Source organism: Cotesia glomerata, linkage group LG10, assembly GCF_020080835.1.
Source record: "Cotesia glomerata isolate CgM1 linkage group LG10, MPM_Cglom_v2.3, whole genome shotgun sequence".
Lineage (NCBI taxonomy): Eukaryota > Metazoa > Arthropoda > Insecta > Hymenoptera > Braconidae > Cotesia > Cotesia glomerata.
In genome coordinates this window covers 10,753,323-10,779,761 of record NC_058167.1, presented here as the reverse complement: position 1 = coordinate 10,779,761, position 26,439 = coordinate 10,753,323, and the positions used below count along the sequence as shown (strand labels likewise).

The window sequence follows — 26,439 nt, the reverse complement described above, 5'->3', positions numbered from 1 at the left end:
AAACATTTGTAATAAATTTGAAAAACTGTAAGTGCAATTTTTAAAAAATATTTTTTAGTTCTAATTTAATTAATTAAGCAAAATCAAAAAATGAAAAATGTCGGCTAACTTTATATGATATTAAAATTAGCCGACACCTAAAAATTAAAAAAATTTTTTGATTCAAAAGTTTATTACAAAAAAGTTAAAAAAAAAAAAAAAAACATTTGTAATAAATTTGAAAAACTGTAAGTGCAATTTTAAAAAAATATTTTTTAGTTCTAATTTAACTAATTAAGCAAAATCAATTAACAATTAAAAAATTGCACGTCTAATTTTTCAAATTTTCTACACGTGAAATTTTTTCAATAAAAAAAGTAACAAAAATTTTCAGATGGCTAATTTAATTTTGATCAATTTTGCGCACAAACTATTACTAATTTCATGTGCGCAGGAATGTATTTACATTATAAGAAGAATCATAAATTGAAAGTAAATGTAAGGAAGATAAAAAATGGTACAAATGGACTTTGAAGAGTGCTTAATCATTTCTCTTGAACTGAGAATGTTTTTATAGTTAAATACCTTCCGACATCATCGACCAAATTACGAGCGTATTTTTTTTTCTCCTCTCAGCTCTCTTTATAACGGCCTTGCAATTTATTCGTAACATTTATTAATTATTAAACTTCATTTTCAATAATATTTTATTTAATAAAAATTAATGTCTTCATTTTCACACTATTAATCAATGCTAATTTTGTTTAATTTAAACGATAAATTTCAATTGATTGAAATTTACGAAGATAGTAAAAATATGGTTAAAATTTATTTTCACTATTATTATAAAATTTTTTAAATTATTTTTCACGTAAATAGTTAAATATAGACAAAACTTAAATTTTCAATAAACTTTAAGTAAGTACTTTTATAAGATGATTGCGCGATTATTTTCAATGACTCACGAAAAATTTCATGAACTTCAAAATGTTCTTTTATTAGTTTTTTTTATATATATATTTAAAAAAAAAATGATAACGCAAAAATTTCAAATATAAAAAATATTAATAGTTTCTTTTTTTTTATAAATTTGATTTTTAATAATTAAAACTTATAAACAGAATTCATTTTTAGCAAATTTATTTCTTAAACTGATTTCAAATTTCTACAATACACCTTTTATACATCTTTTGTTAATAATGGCTGCCAAAAAAATTGATTTCATTCGTAGACTATTATACCGAAGAGGAGTGAATAAAAATGTATCACTGTCAGTTGGTTAGTTCATATCTTAATTACTGGTTATTGTTACCAATTAGAAGAATTTTATTAAAAGAGGGGAACCGATAAAGTTTGAAAAAACACCTGGCCGAACCATTAATTATTGGTTGAATAATAATAATTAAGCTGATTGACACGTGTGAAAAGTGATTGATCAATTATATATTTTCCTAAGCTCGAATACTTAAAACAAAATAACGTACATAAGGTAAAGTACCCAGTACTTGAACACATATAAAAATGGGACCAGTACTTGAACGAACTTTTCGAATTGTTATAATACAAAATCCGTAAATTTATTAAGAGTAATATGCGCATATTATAATTATTAAATGATACAGTAATTGATTTATGTAAGTTTTTTCAATTATAAATCAAAACAATTATATTTTTATTAATTTACAAGTTGACATGTCGAGAATCATCGATAGATGGTATTTTTTTCATGAAAAAAGTACTAAATCGTAAACCAAACAATCAGTAAAAAAAAACGGTATATCATCATTTTAAGTAGAAAAAAAATTGTACCATCTATTGAAATAGTCTTTTCTAAATAACACTTATTTTTTGCAAAGACATAGACTAGAATTTTTATATTAAATTTTAGCGTTCAACTATACCTCCAAATTTTCAAAGCGGTACCCAGAACTTGAACAGGTTGAGGCCATATAATTTTAACAGCACTATAACTTCTAATAGGTTTATAGACTAGTGATCAGCATTATCATTTGTATTAATTACTGCAATTTAAATGAGTTTTATGACTGAAAATTAGTGTAGTTAAAAATTATTGAACGTTTTGAAATGAGTTTTTTTGATTTATAATTAAAAATTTGCTTTGTCATTCATAAAAAATGTAATTAAAAAATTAAATACAAATATTTTTCATTTTTAAATGAACATATTAAATATTCACAGTATTATTTTTAATATTATTCAATAATATGTTATATTTCTTTTGATATTTCAATAAAACGTTGAAAATTTTCGGTGTGCCTATTGCCATATATTTTATTAGTTCAACTACTGCTCCCAGAGTGTTCAACTACTGCGGCTTGTCAGAATTGATTGTTCAACTACTACTCCTTTCATAGTATATTTTAAAAACGTTGTCAAAATATAAATAATCAATTATCTTTGTTATTTTCCGCTTCAATCAATTCAAAATTATTAATATTTTCATGAAAATCGCTAATTTTAATTAATAATTACATCTTAATATATTAAAAGTAGGGTCAAATAAGTTTTACTTTGAAACCTGTTCAACTACTGGGTACTTTACCTTATAACAAAAATTTATAAACCACGTTTATGTAATTAATATAAATATATTTTACAAAAAAAAAAGGGTAATTTTTTAATCATATTTTAGAATGTAATAAAGAACACACAGAAAATAATATTTACTTGAATTAAGCAAATAATTTTGAAGAACATTAGCTTAAAAATTTTTATTAAAAATATTTCTTGGTTAAAGTAAATTTTACTTGATTAAAAAATTTTTCAAAATAATGAAACTCTTCAAAATTATTTTCTTGGTTCAACAATTTTTTTATTGATTTATGTTATTTTTTTTTCTGTGTAAAATTTAAATAAAAATAAATTTGTATTACAACGCATTATTTTGAACAATTATCTTGAGTTAATTACTATTATTAGATTCTGATTCATTATGAGCACTTTAATTGATAATTTAATAAATTTATTATGAATTAAATCCAGTCGGATATAGATATAGATAACTTTTAAAGTTTTGTTCTTGAACAAAATTATGGATTGATTGACGTTACTTCCTGTCAATACCTTTAAATTTTTTTTTTTTCATATCAAAAAGAAAAATAAATAATGATTTAAAAAAAAAATGGTTCCTTAATATTAATTAGAAGTGGGAGAAAATAATTGTTAATTAACAAATGCGTTTTTCAGCAATAAAAAAATTTTTTTAAGAAATGTTTTTTTTTTTTTTTTTTTAATCATAATTATCATCAAAGATTGTTATCAAAAAAAATTTTTAATTATCTCATAAACAAGGCATTTGTTTATAACAATTTTTTAAACAATAGGAGATAAAAATGATTAAAAATCATTTTTAAGTAGTTTCTGATCATAAGAAAACGGATCAATAGTAATATAATAAAAAAAAAAAATTTTTCCAATGTTTAATAAAGCTTTATAATTTTTCATCTTAGTAAATTGTTAATAACAAAACGAAAATTAACAATTTTTTAATTTTTTCAACGGGAATTTATTCCAAGACCTTTGAAAAATAGCTCCACGAAAGGAAAAAATTCTCCGATTAATAGTTTAACAATTATCGCACTTGCAATGTTAATGTTCGTGCTACAAAAAATTGTTAATTAATTAATGGATAACTTATTGAAAAATTGCGATAAAAATTTTTTGATCACGGATTATTGTTCATTGATCTGTTTTGTAGGCGTCTGAATTTTTTCAATTTTTAATTTTCATATTTAATAAGTTTAAATAATATTTATTCATTAAAGATCCGAAGGAGGCGTGGCTTGCGCAAGCCGGAGTACCCGTTTTCGGGCGTATTTTGAACCCTCTGGGAAAATTATAAATATTGGTCCTATAATTCCGAGAGTTAAAACTTTTTTTAGGAAATTTCCTCCTCTGTCTGAATTTTTTTTTCAAATTTGAAAAATCTTTATTAGTTTATGAGATATTTGCAAAAAACCAAACCCCCCTTTTTTTTTTTTTTTTTAGTTAATTGTTAATAACTTTTGCAATTTTTGCTTGCAGAACTTCACTGTTTTTCGAAAACCATCTAAATGCCATTCCAAATCGAATGATACCTCAATCATAATTTTCGGAGACTGCTGAAAAAAGTTGACCAAAAAGGCACTTGTTGACTAGACTATTTTAGGTTCTAAGAGTAAAGTACAAAAATTAATTCTCTATCAATTTTATTTAATAAAATTTATATTTTAATTCTACCAAAAATTAAATTAAATTTTAACAAACTTTCAGGTGTCTTTTTTTATTAATTAATTCTTATCAGCTTATATTATATTTTTCGAGTTATCATTTTGTATTCTATTGGGCACAAGCTTCCACTTGACACGTAGTCACTTTTTTAGTAAAACATCTGAAAGGGTCTATGTCGTGATTTATCAAACTGTTTATCAAGTAAGGTAAAAGCCCCAATAGATGATCATATACTGGTACGTGATCATCTATTGGGGCTTTTACCTTATATAACTCTCATTTAAAAGCATTTAAGTAACTTTTTTCAATCATTCAAGTGTATTAATTTTATATAATCTCTTACGACAAAATTAACACACTTTAAAATATATAAAAATTCAAAATGTTGCTTTATTAAAAAAATAAATTTGAGATCTATGAAAATTAAGTTAGCCGACATCTGAAAATTAAAAAAAATTTTTTTTTATTAAAATAATTGTTACAAAAAAAATTTTTAAAAAATGTCACTTGTAAAAAACTTGAAAAACTGTAAGTGATATTTTTAAAAAATATTTTTTTGTTCTAATTTAACTAATGAAGAAAAATCAAAAAATTAAAAACGTCGGCTAACTTTAGTATTATTTGACATGTTAATAAGTCTAATAAAAATCAATTAAATAATTTTAAACAATGCCAAATAGAATTTCCGATTGCAGGCGGATATCCGAGTGCTCAAAATGTTCCATTATGAACACACAAAAAATATAATAACAGTGATGAATAAATATTGATAATTCTTTCACTGCTCTAGGAATTTTTAATAAAAATTTACGGATTTAATCTCTCTCGCGTATAATCCAGGCATTTTAAATTAAAATTATTAAATTAAATCAAGCATACAATTGAAGATTTATAAGCACTTAATTAAAATTTATTATTTAAAGATCAATTTCTTTTTATACATTCAAATTAATTCAACTTAATAAACAATTAATTTAATCTAAATAATTAAGCGAAAAAGGATAAATAAAAATGATATACCTGATCAACTGTTCTTTGTAGAATTTGACACTTATCCGTCTTGCCAGAGCTCATGTCCGTAGAGGAAATCAGTACGGCAAGCTCCTCGATGAACTCGTTCTCCTGGAAGCGTCGTCTCTTCTCATTAAGGCACTTATTACTGAAGTAAATAAAAATACAATTAATAAATCTATTTATTTAAATTTTAATATTAATAAATTTAATTTAAACTTACATTTGTGACTGAGGCTTGGCATCTGATTTCTTTCTTTTTTTCGTGATGCCGCCAGTAGTTGCATTCATTTTAAGCCCCAATGGCTCTTGTAATTCTCCAATATTCGGTCTAAACAAAAATAATTAACACATTAATTAATAATAAATAAAAAAAATTTTATAGATTATCAAAAACAAAATTAATGTGGCCGAAAATAATTATAGACATAATAAACTATGAATATTTATAGATATTTGAATAAATATAAATTCAAAGGACTATTGATTTATAAACATCCCACACACTATCTTACTATAAACTAAAGTGTAACTTTATATACATATCCTTCACCCTCATAGCAACGAAAACCAAATTGTCCTAGATTATTCAGTCGTAACGAACTGATGAATACTGACTTGTCACGCGTTTACTTTACATACATAACATCTTAAATATAAACTACGTAAATTAAGGACTTAAATTGGTAAGCAATAAACAAAAATGACATTAAACGCAAAATTAATATACACTGATAAAAAAAAAAAGTTTTTGCCCAAAAAAAAATTTCTTGGCTTATCGTTTAAAATAAATTTTGGTTTTTTGACAAAAGAATATCATTATCTATCATGATAATAAAATATTGGCATTAATTTTGATAGATTAATTAAAAAACGAATAGGTTTACTTTAATTTAAAAAAAAAAAATAATTCGATCAATCTTGAGGCAAGAAAATATATTCTTGAGAATTATCAGCCGACATTTTTGATTTTTTTATTTTAGTTTTTAAAAGTTTTAACAAATGAAAAAATTTTGTTTTTATTTTTTTGTAATAATTCTTTAATATAAATTTTTAAATGTCGGCTAACTTTATTTTCATAAAATTTTCTCAAGAGTAGTACTTTTTTTTCTCAGTGAACACAGAAAAAAAATTAACTTGAATCAAGAGAAAAATTCTTTAATCAAGAATAAAGATGAAATTTTCTTCAAGTAAATTTTTTTTTCTGTGTAAGTTTACAAAATAGGAAAAAAAAACTTACACGCATGGCTAAGATTTTATTTTTTTTTTTTTGCAAGTGTTGTATGATGTAAATTATGGCGTTTTAAGAAACCTGAATTGATGTTTAATGCCGAAGCTTGTGTTGTGTACGTGAAGAAAACTTGTATGTATTTTAGTCTAGAGGAAGAGGAGAGAAGAGACCGCACAGGCTAAGAAAGATCAAGTAAAAAGTGAAGATAATTGAAGTTAAATGAAAAAGAAGAATTAATTACGAAAAGATCAGAAATTTAGTAGAGAAGAATAAATAAAAGTTTGGTAGTGGATATAGACGTGAAAAGAAGAGTTAGGGTAAGAAGTGAAGGGAATAGACGGGCCAGAATAAAAAATAAGAGGAAGAGGAAGGGGATAGATGGAAGTGAAGCTAATACGAGTACGTATGCCATATATAACCAATGTATGTACGTCTGGCTGAGTAGTGTATTACAGCAACAAGAATATAATAATAAATGGATGAGAAACACTGGAACCAGCTCAACTCGACGCAATGAGATTATACGTCATACGTCATTTGGATCAACCAAAGTAACCGGGCAAGCAGTTTAACCACGCATTCCCTAGGCATCATCACTTTTACTGTTGCTTTCTCAACTTTCTTCTTCTTTTTAGATTTTAAAATTAAAAATCATTTTTCTTTTCTTCCTCACTATCTATACATTCACTGATATTTTAAATTAAACGACAACAATACCCAGTGATTAACGATTACATTGTCAATAAAGCTTTTCAAATTTTTTTTCCTCGTCATTTCTTTTTTCAGATTAAACAATTTATTATTTATTCAGAGGATAAAATTATACAATAGAAAATTATTTTTAAGAGTTTCTATAGATAAATCCGTTGCAACAGCAACGTAACACTAAAAACTGTAAACTAAGAAAGTCGAGCTGCCTAAAAAAAAAAAAAATAATCTACGATTGTACTATACAGCTATAACAACTACGCTCAAATTTAAAATCTATTTATATTTATTTAGTTATTTAATATTTTTATTTTGACCGCCTAGTGGTCTTTAAAAGAAGAAAAGCACCTTGCATCCTGAAGTACACAGATGCGAAGAAGAAATCTGATAAATTAACAACAATAAATCCCGTAAGTAGTACGCTGACAGTACTGATGATTGTGATAATTAATTTATCTTATTTTATAAAAATAAATCACTAACACAATATTTAAAATATAAACAGTTATAATAATCAGTTGGAGTAATAAATTTTTTTTCTTTTAATTTAACACCACTGCCGGTAATTAAAATAATTAGATATCCATTAAAAAATCTTCGACACATGTTATTAGAAATAATAATATTTTTATCGCACTTATTACTTTAAATCCACACAAATAATTTTCATTTAAGTTGGATAGTAAATAAAAAATAAAATTTATAAATAAAAATAGTGCCGATAACACTTTACGACAGTATACATACATATATATAAATATATATAAGAATATTACAGTAGTGTAAACGAGGAACTTGGAAACATAATGTGATTAGATGTCTTCGCGCGTAACAACACACAACACATACTTATAATGTTGTATAAATATGTGTGTGCACATAACAACTGTTAAGCATTGCTGCAAGTCTCTATAATCGACATTCACACTCATACAGACTCAAATAGCAATGTATAGTAAAGTAGCTTTGATAATATGACTTAACTCGCTTATGTTACCCGCGAGTATTGGTCGAGCAGCAGAACGACTCGTATGCGGGACCTGTACCCGCCGTTGCAATATAGGTCAGTGGGCCAGGGCGATCGTGGCAACGCGGACTTGCGCGCGAGCCAACGACGTCCAACGCCCGCGTTCTTGCCTTTTATATATATGTATTTATTGTACATGTGTGTATTTAATATAAATAAATAAAATAAATAAATATTAACATTAAAATCATCAATCTCACTTTTAAATACTCCGATTTAAAAATTTTGTCTATTTTCCGATTTCAATCTCTGCATATATGTACTTGAATCTCGTTACAATATTTAGTACACGTAATGTAATAATTTAAAAAATTTTACTTTTATCTCCATCAAAGTATTCTTCATTGAAGTCAAACTGGTAGCAAGTTGCATTGTTACTTTGTATTAAACAATTATTAGTGCTGTAATCACACACGTCTTGGTTAACCTAGACCTCAATCGCAGTGATCTCGTGCCCGTTACCAACCGAACGTTTTGTTGTAAATAACACGTGCGTTAGTTTATAATATCTATGTCTAGATTTTTTTTTAATATTTATTTTTTAGCTTTTAGCTTTTAGCTCGGATATAATTAGCGAAAAAATGGCTAAAAATCCAGAATAAGGCTTTTTTTTTTATAGAAACTATCTGGCGTAATAGGTCGATCGATGCGGGATCTATTATTATGCAAAGATATACGAGCGTTTGAGGGAGTCACCCCCGTTTGTATACTTGCAAATTAACCGCACGTATCTTCCAGCCAATTAATGTAAATTACAAAATAATCCTTTTTCTCGTAACATTATTTTGTGGTCAAGTGGAAAATCATTAAATATTTTTTTTTTTTATTTGCGCCTCGAATTTTTAAATAATTTATTTTTAGTTTTTTAATAGAAAAATTGATAATTTCTGATAAATTTAAGCCGATTGATAATTTTTTGATAAGCAATTAACATGAATTTTATTAATAAAACCCACTTCAATACCTCAAATATCAGATTTTAAAAGGGAATATTTTAAGTTAAATATATTTACAATTTAAAATCATTCAAAATTTATATATATATTTTATTCAAAAAGTCAAGTGCAAATTATTATCTCAATACTTATATGGTGAATTCGATTTTAGTGCAACTCATTGTAATACTAGTAATGCGCAAATTAAAATTAAAAAAAAAAAAAAAACAAAAACAGTTACAGCAGAAAAAATTATTACAGGGATTTAGTTTGGTATAATAAAATTCCCGCGGAAATAAGAGAAAGTAGAATTAAAATTTTTAAATTGTTATTGAAAATATACGTCAAAGAAAATGGAGAATACTTTGTGAAGTTAAATGATAAAATGAAGGATTTGTTTATAGCTAAAAATTTTTGTTAATATTTAACAAATCATTTATTAGAAGCCATTTGTTAGTCCTTAACAAATATTTCTTAGTATTTAAAAAGATTTATTAATATTTAATAAATGAATATCAGATTTATTAAATACAAACAAATCATTTTAAATACTAAGAAATATTTGTTTAATACTAAAAAGTAGTCTCTAATAAATGATTTGTTAATTATTAACAAATATTATTTAATACAAATAAATCAGTATGCAAATGACAAAACTAAAATATATTTTAATGAACTGTATAAAACTAATTGTAAAACAAAAATTGCTCCTTAGCTAAATAAATATATCATTATTATATATTTAAATTCTAAATTTTTTTTTTATATTTTCAGATTTTTTACAACCATTAAATTTTTACTATAATACTAAAATTAGCTGACGTTTTTAATTTTTTAATTTTTTTCAATAATTGGAACAAAAAAATATATTTTAAAAATTGCACTTACAGTTTTTCAAGTTTTTTACTAATGAAATTTTTTAAAAATAATTTTTTTATTGAAAACAATAAAAGAAAAATCTAAAAATTCTTAAATGTCGGCTAACTTAATTTTTACTTTATAAAAAATTTTATAAAATAAAATTTAGTATAAAAATAAATTTTATTAAAAAACTAAAATACACAAAAAAAAAGAATATTATTTCTTCTTGCAGTAAATCTTATTGAATGTAAATCACCGACTATTAATAAGCAAATAATATTTATTTTAAAAATATTATCCAAGTGTTTTAATTATCTTTACTTAGAGAGTGCAGTGATTAAACAAATTCAAAACAGCCGTAGTAATTTTTCGTTGTCAAGTAAGATTGTATGGATATAATACTATTACAATTTAAGAGAATGATGTTCGACAGCTGACCGGAAGGTGTCTCACGATTGTCGATTAGATCTTTTACTTTCATTTCACTCATTAATATATTTACTAAAATATTACCTACAAATTTATTAATTAATATTACTTTAATTTTATTAGCGCTAGTTTTTTTTTCACTACACTAAAATAATTATTAACATTAAAAATATGATAGTATTGCATCAATTAGAATGACGACGAGTAAAGTGAAGTAATAGTAACATAAACGTGTACACAAGACGACGAATGAGATGAGGAGGATGGCAACTACAACGCGGAACGATGACGGCAAACAAGGGCCAGACGTAATACGCGTCGAACGCGAGAGTAGAGAGGAATAAAAAAAATACAAGAAGAATAAGTGGGAACAAACCAACGTTGCCATGTCGACTCTCAATCTCTTCTGTATACATTCGTTTACCTCTTCATTATATACCAGGTGAATAAATTTTTTTTTACGTAATATTAAGTAAAGCTCGTATTACGATCAAACAATATGACCACAATTACAATAGTTAATTATTTTATTTAGAAATTTAAATAAAAAATAATTGACATTAAATATTTGGGAAGAAATATTTCTTCTCTACTTTCGTTAAAAATTATCGTTGAATTTTATTTTTATTTATTTAATACAAATGTAATAGTGATAGTAAGTAATACTACATACTATATAGTGGATTTAATTCAGTCGGATTGTATGTAATGTCTAACGCATAACACGTTCTCTTAGTACGGCTGCACGGTGACGTAACACACGTCTCTTTGCGTCAGCACAAGTGTGACAACGTGCCATTGAGCCAATAGCTATGCCAGATGCGCACGACAGATCGAATTAAAAGGGATTATTTACCCTTTGTACTTAATAATAATAATCATCGTCATTACTCAATATGTGATTAATAATTAAAACGCATTTATTATACATATATAATTGTATATAGTTGTTGCCGCGATTCGCATTATTTTTAAGTCAGATATAATTTATAATTTATTTTAAATAAATCTGCTTACATAATTTTATTTATTAAGATTTTTTATTTATCTTCAAGTTAAATATTTTAAAGTTTGTCAGTGATTTCTTCAGGATTTCATTTAACGTTTGCTATCTTTCTGAAGAGATAATAGTTTAAGAAAAAAGAGAGAGGCCTTAGTGATTGCCTCCATTTCTTTGCTCATCGAGTGTAGTAAGAGGTAAAAGGGACAGTAATGACCTTGAAAATCTAGCCACGCAAACGGTTCTCATCTAATCGTATCGCCGGTTCTTCGGTCTTCATCAATCTCTCTATTGTCTCAAGAGAATGGCAATAAAAATTATTTAAGTTTATTCTGAATTTATAAAACTATAGAAGAAACGGAAATTTTAAAAGTTTTTTAAATAAGAAAGATAAGTTTATTACTTTTTTTGTAATAGCGAAGAAAATTTTTTATTTTTGTTTTTATATTATTAATAGTTAGCGCATTTATTTTTGCTATTTTGGTTAAATAGCGCTACTAATCCTGTCTATAGTGTGTTAGAGAAGAAATTCAAGTATGGTGGGCGTTTTTCTATCTAGTTAGTTTTGATTTTTATTTATTAATTGCAAAGAGATGCACGGAACAAAAGAAGAAATATTTTAAAAGATTATGTTGTTAAGTAGATCGATTATAGTGACAATAAAATTAGTTTAATTAATATAGTTAGATATGTCTTGACGTTTGAATAATTCTTCGTTTGATAGATTTATTTTAAGAGATCACAATAATCTTAAATTTATTAAATCAAAAGTTATTGTATCTAATTGTACAAACTATTTTGTAACTAAAAATTTATGTATAATAATGCAAAAATTTATAATTTACATAATGAAAATCAAGTTAGCCAACATCTAAAAATTTTTAGAATTTTTTAAGTTATACTTCTTTTGGCGCGTTAGGCAAAAATGATGAGGGTAAATTTTTACGATGCGCGCGCACACCGTCACGAAAAACTGATACTCTGAAGTTAGCTACTCAACATTTTAGTTTTTTAAAAAAAAGTTACCAACAAAATAAAAATAAGTACATCTACGTATGTTTGCGTGCACAGCAAAAAAGATTTCTTGACTGGAGAATAAAATTCTTGGCTCAAGTAAATTTTCGGGTGCCCAAAGGAAGACCGAAGTTGTCTTGGCCGAAGTAAAAATTTTTCTTGAAATTCTATTCTTGGTGGAAGTAATTTTTCTTAATTCAAATTATCATATATACTTGATACAATAAATTTTTATATTGGATCAAGATTTTTAGATACTTTAGGGAAGCAGCGCCACCTACTTCAGCTGAGAAAAAAATTTTCTCACCTTGAGAAAATTTTTCTCTTGAATATTTGATACCCATTTTAGATTATTTTAGCACGCAATTATACATATTGAATGAAAGAAAATGGTTCAATATTATTTGATCTTCCCATTTGACATGTACGTCAATAAAAATATTAATGAAAATTTATTATCAAGACATTTAATTTTTTGGAGCAAGAGAAAAATTTTCTCAAAACAAGAAAACTTTCTTGATTTGACTAAATTGACTTGGATCAAGATACGTATTTCTTTAAGCAAGAGAATTAATTTTGTTGGGATAAGTGAAATTTCTTGTGTCAAAAAAAAATTTTTTTTTCGCCCAAGAAAATAATTAGCAAGAAAAATATTTTCTTGGATCAAGTGAATCATTCTTTCTGTGTGAGAACTGGCAACTGTATTCACGATATTTCATATAAGTATATATTTTTAACTTCCCGCTAAGAAAATTAAAAATTTTTAATAATGGAAAGTTATTGATTTCGGTCCGATTTTCAAAAGTCGAGTTTTCATCGGATGTCCACGTTTTAAGGTCCCAAGAAGCCATTCTGATTATTCCGGCCGTGTGTGTGTCTCAAAAAATTTTTGTCGCACGGTTTCTCAAAAACGAATCAACCGATTGAGTTCTACGATACGTCATTCAAAAGGGTCTATCAAAACGTAGATCTGATTAGAATTAAGAGTTAATTCATCAAGCCATTCCGAGAAAATTAAAAAAAAAATTTGAATTTTTATTTTTTTTTTAAAATAACTCCAAAGCGTGCGAAAAAATCATAACAAAACCAGGTATGTATTTTTTGTTCTTAAAAAACTGCGTCGAATGCTTTTTTGAAAATAAAAATCGAAGGACGAATTCAAAAGTTATAGTTCTTTAAAAATTCGTAAAATTTTGTTTTTCGGTATTTTTTTATGATATCTTCGAGATCTACCAACCAATCAATATAAACCTGTACATTTTCTTATTGTGCTTTAAAAACTGCGTCGAATGCTTTTTTAAAAAAGAAAATCAAACAACACATTCATAAGTTATCGTTGATTAATAAATACATTTTGAGCTGGAAGAGCTCAAAATGTGAAAAACTGTGCTTTGAGCTTGAAAAGCTCAAATATTAATCAAAAAACACATTTTAAGGTGCTTGAAATGCAAACTTAGTAGGAAGTTCTAGGGTTGGCCTGCACGGTCAACCAATTTCCAGATTTTTTTAATTATTTAGAAATAATTTTTTTATGATATTTAAATAAACTTTATTTAACTAGATAGAATGCGTTACAATAAAACTTTTAATGTATTAAATACCTTTTTTTCTATTGTAAGTGTCGTTTTTTCTACAAACGTAGGATAACGCGATAGATAAAATATTTGGAAAGATTTTCATCTTGTTACGCCAAAGAAGTATAACTTCTAACGTGCGTACATAATTACACGCACACTTTTTTTTTTCCTTATTGAAAAAATTATCACAAAAAATTTTTTTAAAATTTCATTTGTAAAAAACTTGAAAAACTTCAAGTGAAATTTTTTAAAAATATTTTTTTGTTCTAATTCAATTATTTAAAAAAATCAAAAAACTAAAAATGTCGGCTAACTTTAGTATTATATTTACATATCAGGTGTAAAATTAAGTGACCTTGTTACTGGCCCTTGGCTGTTAGGTCTTTTTCAGGGAAATAAATAAATTAATTAATTAATTAATTAATTAATAAAGGTGGATTTCTTAGACGAATATAAAAAAACAGAATTTGTAATGCTACATTTGTAATGATACATTAAAGTTGTTTAAAAAGAACAATCTAAAATTGATTTTTTGAAAAACTTTTTTCAATTTTCTCCGTCACGAAATTAACTAGACAAAAATAGCTTAAATTGAAGATTATTGTGTGAACTTTAAGATAAATTTATCAGATTTAAGCTACCTTTTATATCTGAAAAATAAATTTGATAAAACTGACGGAATTTAAACTTTTTTGAAAATCAAAGTTTATAAAAACCCGCTTTTTGTAAACTAACCAACTGATTTTATTCATATTTAAACTTGATCAAAGTTTTCACCCAAAGAATAAGTACAGAAAATTTCAATAAGATCGATTGAGAATTATGGACGCAATTTTGCTGACATGACGCGTTGTGAATAAATTATTATGCATAAACTTTTAAACCAATAATTTAGGCTTATTTTTCGATATAATTTAACAAAATAAAACTTAAAAAATACTATATAAGACGAATTGTGGTAAAAAAATTTCTAAAGGAATCTATTATCTAAAAAGAATTACTTGATTTAAGAAAAATATTTTTTAATACAGTAATTTTATTTTTCTTCAAAAATTTTATATTCTTTGTCTAAAAAGAAATTATTTCATTTAAAATATTAAAAAAAAAATGAATATTTACTTGAATACATTTTAAAACGTAAGCAAAACGTTTTTTTGATGGTGTAGAAAATTAGAGAAATTAAAAAATTGTTCTTATTTTTTAAATAAGCTGATAATATTTTAAACTAGTGTTACTTTATATATTAATCCTCAAAAATAAATTTTCTTCTATTTAAATTTTATTTTTTCTTGTTTAAAAATAGCAGATTGCATCGTAAAATTCATCAAGTTCTTGAATAAAGAATTTTTTAGTCCTGGAGTTTTATTTTTTTGATTCGATTGAATATCTTGATACAAGAATAAAATTAAAAAAATAATATATTCCTTGAGTCAACTAATTTTTTTCAGTGTTCAAAATTTAAATGATTGAAGATGTGTTTTCATTTGGTGATAATTTATAATAAAACTTACTCAACGCTCGCGTTGAAGTGTGCAATAAAGTTTATTTAAAATAAGAAAACACCTTTTGGTGGTGTAAGTTAATGATACATTTAAACGCACATAGAATATATTAATGGTAAAAATGTACATATAAAATTATTTAACGGCAATTTTATCGACATAATTCAATCAAGATAACAAAAAACAAGTCGAGGAAAGTTGCGAGTGTAATTGAAGATCGTACGTAAATATATATTTATATATGTATGTATATGTTATAAAGTAACCATTCGTGCAACTGTTTTACTCCAGTTGTATCAATATATACAAAGTTAATACAGTCAGACCTCGTTGTAAGACTATTTGTTTCTTTTTCTATGAACCAGGCATCGCGATAATATGAGCGAGACATTAATAGTTTCATAACGAAGCATGACTACCTCTGCAAGTGTTAATATTTTAATAATCATAATACTTTCCAGCAAGAGCGCAATGAAAATGAAAATTAATTAAACAGGAATAATTATTTATTTAAATGTATCTTTAATGAAGTGAGAATATTTTAGAAAAACGAAACAGAATTGAATAGTGCACAGAAAGAAAAATTTCTTGACTGGAGAACAAAATTCTTGGCTCAAGAAAATTTTCAGGTGCCTGAAGGAAAACCGAAGTTGTGTTGGCTAAAGTAAAAATTTTTCGAGAAATTCTATTCTTGCACTGATAGAAGGATTTATTTGTATTAAAAAAATATTTGTTAATAGTTAACAAATCATTTATTAGAGACCATTTTTTAGTATCAAACAAATATTTCTTAGTATTTAAAATGATTTGTTTGTATTTAATAAATCTGATATTCATTTATTAAATATTAATAAATCTTTTTGAATACTAAGAAATATTTGTTAAGGACTAAAAAGTGGTCTCTAATAAATGATTTGTTAAATATTAACAAATATTTTTAACTATAAACAAATCCTTTTATCAGTGTGGTAGAAGTCATTTTTTCTTAATTCAAATTATCATAAATACTTGATACAATAAATTTTTATAATTGACCAAGATTTTAAGATACTTTAGGGAAGCAGCGCCACCTACTTCAGCTAAGAAAAAAATTTTCTCACCTTGAGAAAATTTTTCTCTTGAATATTTGATACCCATTTTATATTATTTTAGCGTGCAATTGTACAAATTGAATGAAAAAAAATGATGAAATATTATTTGATCTTCCTATTTGACATGTTAATCAATAAAAATATTAATGAAAATTTACTTCTATCTTTATATTTAATTTTTTGGAGCAAGAGAGAAATGTTCTCAAGACAAGAAAATTTACTTCTATCAAGAACTAAATTTTTTGGAGTAAGAGGCTGAATTTTCTCAAATCAAAATTTTCTTGACTTAAATAAATTTTCTTGGATCAAGATACGTATTTCTTGAAGCAAGAGAATTAATTTTGTTGGAATAAGTGAAATTTCTTGTGTGAAAAAAAAAATTTTTTTCGCTCAAGAAAATAATTAGGAAGAAAAATATTTTCTTAATTCAAGTGAACCTTTTTTCTGTGTAATTTTTTCATAAGGAAAAAATTCTTGGCTCAAGAAAATTTTCGGGTGCCTGAAAGAAGACCAAAGTTATGTTGGCCGAAGTAAAAATTTTTTTTTAAATTCCTATTCTTGGTAAAAGTCATTTTTTATTAATTCAAATTATCATAAATACTTGATACAATAAATTTTTATAATTGACCAAGATTTTAAGATACTTTAGGGAAGCAGCGCCACCTACTTCAGCTAAGAAAAAAATTTTCTCACCTTGAGAAAATTTTTCTCTTGAATATTTGATACCCATTTTATATTATTTTAGCGTGCAATTGTACAAATTGAATGAAAAAAAATGATGAAATATTATTTGATCTTCCTATTTGACATGTTAATCAATAAAAATATTAATGAAAATTTACTTCTATCTTTATATTTAATTTTTTGGAGCAAGAGAGAAATTTTCTCAAGACAAGAAAATTTACTTCTATCAAGAACCAAATTTTTTGGAGCAAGAGGCTGAATTTTCTCAAAACAAGATTTTCTTGACTTAAATAAATTTTCTTGGATCAAGATACGTATTTCTTAAATCAAGAAAATGAATTTTGTTGGAATAAGTAAAGAAAAATATTTTCTTGGCTCAAGTAAACCTTTTTTCTGTGTGAGTATTGTATCAAAATAAAGTTTATCTTATCTGAGCTATAGGGTATAAATTTCAAGGTCCTGTGGCTAGCTCCTGCTTGCACCTGTACCACACCACACATAACAATGTACGGGTTACACAAGTCGTCCAAAAAGAAGAGCCGCATGCGTACCCATGCGCACCGGATGTATCCGAACAGATGTTTAGCCCGACAGCGCTTTCGAATAGCTGCAATGTGCCGCGAAGAGAAGAGTATCGATTACCCAAATACGAGAATGTTCCAGAGAAGCAGTCCTTTGGATAATTTTTGTTATTTTCTTCCACGTGTTTTGATTCGAACCCTTTCGCTTTCGATGAAAATATGTTTTCATATAAAATAAATAAAAGTCATCGACCAAATATTATTGATCATCGATAATAATCTGCGTTTTTGCTTTCAAGGATAGAAGAAACATGATATGAGCCCGAAATAATGAGAGTTGGGTTACCTAAACAAAACTAATACTACTTTGGTTTATGTTTATGATAAATAAATTACTGTGTTACGTAACATAAATTAAGGAGTAAAATAAAACAAAAAAAATGAATCGTCGGAATTTAATGCAGGCAATGGTTGACCCAAAGATCCGAGAGAGAGGGAGAGAGAAAGACTTAAAATAGAGAGCCGACCTGCCCTAAAATCGAGTATCTCCATATCGGCCTGTGCTCGCATGCCATGAAATCACTTTTGAAAGGGCAAAGTCGAGAGTCGCAGTTGGAGTAGAAAGAATAGAACGTAAACGGGAACTGACTGATGACATATACAACCAAATACACACATGGACTTTTATATATAAGTGTGAATCAAGGCGTCGTTAATATGGTATGGTGAAAGCAATATTGAAAAAAGCTTCTACACAAACATACTCCGATATGGAATTTAATAATTCTAATCTAATGTAAGGGCTATAAGAAATTCTATTGATTTTATTTCATTTATGATTGATTTGAAGTTACTTTGGTCTTGAAATTATCAAAAAAGTACAGATCTTAATTCTTTGTGGGTTTAAATTAAGCAATTTAAATTTATCGTACACAGAAAATGAAATTTACTTGAATCAAGTAAATAATTTTAAAAAACATTAGCTTCTTGATTTGAGTAGAAAAGAATATTTCTTGGTTTAAGTAAATTTCACTTGATTCAAAAATTTTTCGTCTTGATTCGAGACATTAAAACTCTTCATAATTATTTTCTTGATTCAAGAACTTTTCTTTTGATTCAAGTTAATTTTTTTGTGTAACTACGCGTAAAAAAGAACAGCCGATAAATTGCAGTTTAAGGAGATCGTTGTGGTTATTTTGTAGGTAACTTTTGAAAAATTCATGAAAATATTAAAGTTTTTAATAATTTTAGAAACAAAATTGAGCAATTTTTGTTGAATTTTAAGTTCAAAAAATAATAAAAGGTTATATAGATGAGACTAAAGAGATAATATTAATTGATATTTCTTAAAATTAACTCCGGAAACAGGATCTGAAAATTTCACAGAATAATAATTATTGTTTAAAGTTTCATAATTAAACAAAACTTTTTAACTATGCATGTGCATAATTGTAATTTACATGCTCTTTACTTTTACTATATTATTGTTGCCGCTAGAATCTCTTCAAAGTATCATTTACAGAATTTGGGTGCTTCAAGCAAAAGTTGTGAAAATTACAGTTTGAAAATTGAATTTCTACAAATTTTTTCAAGAATTACATTTTAAATCGTTGAAAATTTACAATTTTGATTAGAGTTCCATTCATAACTTTAAAAATTATAATTTCACAATAACTTTTTTTGCATTTGATCAAAAATATACAGTAAAAAATTTTGCGTCATTGCGTCAAAAAACAGTGTTAAATATTTAACACTTTTTTGTGTAGATTTAAAATTTATTTTGTTAAATTAACACAAAAAATTGTTAAATATTTAACATAAAAAGTTTTAACACAAAATTTTTTAACGCAATGACGTAAAATTTTTTACTGTGTAAAAATGTACTTGGCACAAAATGCAACCATGTTTTTAGATAATTCTAAAATTTTGATTTTCTAATTAAATTTGTTTATTTATTTATTCATTTTAGAAATATTTCCTTGATGCAAGGTACAATTAACTAGGTACATATAATAATCATAGGTTTACAAACTATATTACACACTTTAAGACATATAAAAGATTTGCGCAGTTTTAATTTATATTTTAATCAAATTTAAGACATATTATTTATATCGACGGTCTAATTAACAATTTGTCTCTCCTTATTTTTTAGAGGGTGATTTTTTAACACTGATGTAGCAATAATCCAATTATAAATTATTTGAATGATTCAAACCTAAATATTATATCTCTATTAGATATTAATGATATTAAATGGTTTTTTAAAGTGATAATAAATGTTGAACTAATTGTTTTTTTCGTACAAATTAAAGATTCTCTAAAATGGAGTTAAACAATTTGCTAATTAGAACGTCGATATGTCTTATTTAATTGGAGAAACAAAGCACATAAAACATTATAAAGTATACCAAGTATTGTCTAATTAAATTTACTAAAATTTAATTTGTGAAAAACGGAGTAATTATTAATCTTGAAATTTTGAAGACTAACTTATTATTTATCAATCTTTTACATTATTGAAAAGGAAATTTTCTTTTGCATTATCGAACTCTGTGAACATATATTGGGTGGAAGCCTGAAAAAAGTATGGTGAGTAACGATGATGTGAGTATGGAAGAAAGAATAAAGCATAATACGTCGAATACGACGCGTCCTTCCATTCTCCCCACCAAACGTGTTCGTTTTGTGTTCCCGCTTCGCCGGGTAGGGCATCCGTCGCGTGAAGCTTGTTCGTGACGCACCAACGTAACAACGATCCACCACCGCCCATGCCAACAAATTCGTTCGGAACTTGTGCTCTTGGTTCGAGTATATAATGTATGGTAGCATGGAGTAAATGAAAAAGTTTAAACAGGCACTACTAACTATACACTATATTGTTATATTACATTATTATTATTATTCACCATATAAAGTAAAAGAATGAAAGCATGGAGCCAATTGGATGCTAAGTTAGAACTAGCAACTGCGGTGCTTAGTTATACATAATACAAGTTATTGTTTTTTATGCCCCTTCAGCCTTTACTTCTAGACACCCTCTGACCCTCCATTGCCCCAACAAACCATTAGGAACACCCAAAGTATCGACGTGTAAAAAAAGTTACGTGGGTATGGTCGTCGTTATATTTTCTCAGCCGGGATAAATATCACGCTCTTTGTTGGTTCTTTTTTAGTAACACTGTAAATTTTTTTTTTTAAGATTTTTATTTTATTTATCGCCCGTAAAACACCCTGACCACAGTAAATTTTATTTTTATACATTGAACTTTTAATAATTATCACTTTTTTTGATCTTGTGAATGTACTTGGTGATATTTGCGATCCATACTGTAAATAATATTGTGTAAAATTAACAATTTCTGTATTAAATACGATCCACACAAAATTAGCGTTGAAATTTAACACACTTTATGTTATTTTAACACAGACCTTATTCACGTAAATACTCAATATTTTTTACTGAGCATTATCCATATAAAATGTTAAATATTTTAAATTTTATCAATCAATTTTATTTTATCTTTGATAACGTTTTTGGTTGCACGGAAAAAAGTAAACTGTAATATTCATTCGGATTCCGGTTAATTTTTAAAGTTTCAAACAGTAAAGCGGACATCGGGGTGGCAAAAATATAAATATTATAGAACTTAATATAGTAAGTATAAAAGCCACAATTTATAATTTAATATCCAAAATAAGTGATTAGTAGCTGTCACTATAATAAATCACGACTCTTTCATCTTAAAAAATCACAGTTTCAAACAGTAAAAATTGCCATTGCTATAGTTTATATTATGAGGAGAAGAAGAACTCAGATGAAAAAGAAGGGGGTCTCACTCTGGGAGAATTTAACATTTCAAACAGTAAAAATTATACTTTTAAAATATACATTTTACCAGTCCAAGCAAGTCAATAATTACAGTTTGATTTTTAGCGTTGCGTTTAAAATTTATCATTTCACTTTGTAAATATTGACGTTGCTTGTATTAGAAATTTACTAACTTTATTTTATACTTTTTACATATCATAAGATCATTTTTTAGGTACGAAATGATAAATATCAAAGTCTGAATTCTTAATTATTATACTTTAACATTTTAGACATTTACGTAGCGAATATTACTGTTTGAAATAGTATTTTCTTCCATATAAAGAGTAAATTGTAACGTTTAAATGGTAAATATTATAAAGCGAAGAGTAAAATCACGATTTTACTGTTTGAAATGGTGATTTTTAGCAGTTGATCATTACTTATTATAAATCGACTGTTATTTATTACATTTTACTTTTTTCCGTGTAGTAAATAACGACTCTTTCATCTTAAAAAATTACAGTTTCAAACAGTAAAAATTGCCATTTCAATATATAGTTCATATTATGAGGAGAAGAAGAACTCAGATGAAAAAGAAGGGGGTCTCACTCTGGGAGAATTTAACATTTCAAACTGTAAAAATTATACTTTTAAAATATACATTTTACCAGTTCAAGCAAGTCAATAATTACAGTTTGATTTTTAGCGTTGCGTTTAAAATTTACCATTTTACTTTGTAAATATTGACGTTGCTTGTATTAGAAATTTACTAACTTTATTTTATACTTTTTACATATCATAAGATCATTTTTTAGGTACCAAATGATAAATATCAAAGTCTGAATTCTTAATTATTATACTTTAACATTTTAGACATTTACATAGCGAATATTGCTGTTTGAAATAGTATTTTCTTCCATATAAAGAGTAAACTGTAACGTTTAAATGGTAAATATTATAAAGTGAATATTAAAATCACGATTTTACTGTTTGAAATGGTAATTTTTAGCAGTTGATCATTACTTATTATAAATCGACTGTTATTTATTACAGTTTACTTTTTTCCATGTAATATTAAGAATTATTAATTCTGTGGATCTTGTTCTTCACTAATAGTGATATTTACTAATAGTGATTTGGACTGTTTACAAAAACTTTAAAATATAGCCATGCGTGCCATTCTAAATATTACTAAATACACAAATTTACGCATGATGTTAGATACATTGGGGTGATTGTCTATTCGACAGAAACTAATTTATAACACCTGTTTATTCATACATAAAACAAAAAATAGGCTCTACCCTGATTATCTTTACAATGAATTTGAACTGAATGAGAAGTATTATGAAACTAGAAATAAATCCAAATTTAAAATTAGAAAAACAAAAACAATTACTGCGGAAAAAACAATTGTATATAGAGGTCTACATTAGTATAACAAATTATCATGTGATATAATAAACGAAGAGCCATTAAATATATTTAAAATAGAGCTCAAAATTATATTATAAATAATGTTGATGGTTTTTAAAATATAAATAGTTATTAAGAATGTATATATGTATCTATTGTATTTATTTATTTTAAAGAAATTATTTATGTTTATATATATATTGTAAAATTGTAAATAGCAAAGCTAACAAACATTAAATAATATTATTATCATTATTCTTGTAGTTTTGAAATTAGAATGTCTTAGAATCTTTGGTCTGGGGTTAATAATTGTAGAACTTTTTAAATGTATTCAATTTAGGTAAAATTTCAAAATTTTAGAAAGTTTATCTGAAATTTTTTAGAATGCATAATAACCATTGAAATTATTCATCAATTATTTTATAATTGTTGGTTTTCTATTATTGTAACTTATGAAACTCTATCAAATTATACTTTTCAATGATTTTTGAATTTTATTTTTAAAAAATTAAAATAATTTTGTAATTTATAGTTATTTTTTAATGAAAATATCTTTTTTTAAATGCTACAAATTTTATTATAGTTTTAATTTTTCTGTTTTTTATGTACTTTAATTTTTGATCATAAATATATTTATTGTCTTTAAAAATAAATTTATATCCGACAATTTTAATGTTTCTTCATTTTTATAGTTTTATATTTTTAAAAATTTAATTTGTTTTAAATTAAAATTCTAAGTAATTCATCGAGCAACTTAATAATTTTTAAAACTAACCGGAAAAAATTAAATTTTTCTAGTAATTTTAAAACCCATAATAATAAAAGCTAATAATTTTTGCTTAGTTTTTAAGTTATATCATAAAAAAATGAATATAGGTTGTAAAAGAAAACTTTTTTTACATTAAAAAACAAAAAAGGACTCTAATAATGTGTGCAATACTAAAAAAATTAGCTTCATATAACAAGGTCCTGAAATTGCGCTTCTAAACTTCTCACGACCTAATATAATTTTGTAGAAATATAGACATAGAATTTTTGGAGTCTATAATTTCAAAATTCAAGGAAGATTTAGTCTATAACTACAATTATAATACCGACCGATTGTAATTGTTTAAAATCCTCCAAAAAACAATTTTTCAAACAATAACCATAGTGAATTTTTAAAAAAACTCTACTAAAACAAAATTACCATAATAATGGATCAAATTTAGTAAAAAATATTTAACCTTTATTAAAAATGTATCTGGCGCTCTATCTATATTTATTTTTTAACAAAGTAAGGTATGTTTTGGTATTATTTGATAATACATGTAAAATAATAAAAAAGACAGGATGGCGGTGAAAAACATATGATTGTAGATACCACATTAAATAATACAGAATAAACATAAAAACTACTGTTGTGATAACATTATTATTATCATATTGTAAAAAAAAATGAATAATAGATATTTTAAATATGTATAACATGTAAACGTATGTTAAAAAATGAAATTCACCTGTTACAATATCTCGTAATACTTAATTTAGATACCCAAAGAGCAATAAAATGTTATTAAAGTATAAAAAAATATATCGCCATTAAATAAGATATCGATTCCATTCCAATTAGATTCCCCGTCGTCATTAAACTGATATTTTTTGTGTACTTTATTATTCAATATAATAAATACGGTATTCCGTATACCAATGTTAATTAATATCAATTGAAATTATATGTTTAATCAACTGCTGTTAATTCAACTTCAGCTAAAGTAAATTACATCTAACTACAGGGAACAATAAAATAAATTTATGATTAAACAGAGTCAAGTAGAATTTTCCCAAGTACATTTATTGTTTTTTTTATTAAAAATATTTCAACCGCACGGAAAAAATTAAACTGTAATAAATAACAGTCGATTTATAATAAGTAATGATCAACTGCTAAAAATTACCATTTCAAACAGTAAAATCGTGATTTTACTACACTGATAGAAGGATTTGTTTATAGTTAAAAAGATTTGTTAATATTTAACAAATCATTTATTAGTCCTTAACAAATATTTTTTAGTATTTACAAAGATTTATTAATATTTAATAAATGAATATCAGATTTATTAAATACAAACAAATCATTTTAAATACTAAGAAATATTTGTTTAATACTACAAAGTGGTCTCCAATAAATGATTTGTTAACTTTTAACAAATATTATTTAATACAAATAAATCCGATCAGTGTATTCACTTTATAATATTTACCATTTAAACGTTACAATTTACTCTTTACATGGAAGATATTACTATTTCAAACAGTAATATTCGCTATGTAAATGTCTAAAATGTTAAAGCATAATAATACATTCTTAATAACTATATATATTTTAAAAACCATCAAAATTATTTATAATATAATTTTGAGCTCTATTTTAAATATATTTAATCGCTCTTCGTTTATTATATCACATGATAATTTGTTATACTAATGTAGACCTCTATATACAATTGTTTTTTCCGCAGTAATTGTTTTTGTTTTTCTAATTTTAAATTTGGATTTATGTCTAGTTTCATAATACTTCTCATTCAGTTCAAATTCATTGTAAAGATAATCAGGCTAGAGCCTATTTTTTATTTCATGTATGAATAAACAGGTGTTATAAATTAGTTTCTGTTGAATAGACAATCACCCCAATGTATCTAACATAATGCGTAAATTTGTGTATTTAGTAATATTTAGAATGGCACGCATGGCTATATTTTAAAGTTTTTGTAAACAGTCCAAATCACTATTAGTGAAGAACAAGATTCACAGAATTAATAATTCTTAATATTACATGGAAAAAAGTAAGCTGTAATAAATAACAGTCGATTTATAATACGTAATGATCAACTGCTAAAAATTACCATTTCAAACAGTAAAATCGTGATTTTACTATTCACCTTATAATATTTACCATTTAAACGTTACAATTTACTCTTTACATGGAAGAAAATACTATTTCAAACAGTAATATTCGCTATGTAAATGTCTAAAATGTTTAAGTATAATAATTAAGAATTCAGACTTTGATATTTATCATTTCGTACCTAAAAAATGATCTTATGATATGTAAAACGTATAAAATAAAGTTAGTAAATTTCTAATGCAAGCAACGTCAATATTTACAAAGTGAAATGGTAAATTTTAAATGCAACGCTAAAAATCAAACCGTAATTATTGACTTGCTTGGACTGGTAAAATGTATATTTTAAAAGTATAATTTTTACTGTTTCAAATGTTAAATTCTCCCAGAGTGAGACCTCCTTCTCTTTTATCTGAGTTTCCCTTCTCCTCATAATATGGACTATATATTAAAATGGAAATTTTTACTGTTTGAAACTGTAATTTTTTAAGATGAAAGAGTCGTTATTTACTATAGTGACAGCTA

At 25.3% G+C, this 26,439-nt stretch overlaps 1 protein-coding gene and 1 long non-coding RNA gene across 7 annotated transcripts in view; one reads left to right on the top strand and one right to left on the bottom strand.

Annotated features, from left to right (window-relative positions):
- LOC123272974 (alpha-protein kinase 1) overlaps positions 1-26,439 on the bottom strand; it is a 63,402-nt gene that overhangs the window by 23,899 nt on the left and 13,064 nt on the right. For all 6 annotated transcript variants that reach the window (XM_044740027.1, XM_044740031.1, XM_044740026.1 and 3 more), the window contains 2 exons: positions 5,444-5,551; positions 5,230-5,368 (listed from right to left, as the gene is read on the bottom strand). In XM_044740027.1, coding sequence (XP_044595962.1) covers positions 5,230-5,368; positions 5,444-5,511 — 207 coding nt within the window. In that variant the 5' untranslated portion in view covers positions 5,512-5,551. The remainder of the gene's footprint in view (positions 1-5,229; positions 5,369-5,443; positions 5,552-26,439) is intronic.
- On the top strand, positions 4,045-13,664 carry LOC123273007. Its single transcript, XR_006511217.1, has 3 exons — positions 4,045-4,156; positions 7,678-7,682; positions 13,653-13,664. It is a non-coding gene; the product is annotated as an uncharacterized LOC123273007 (long non-coding RNA).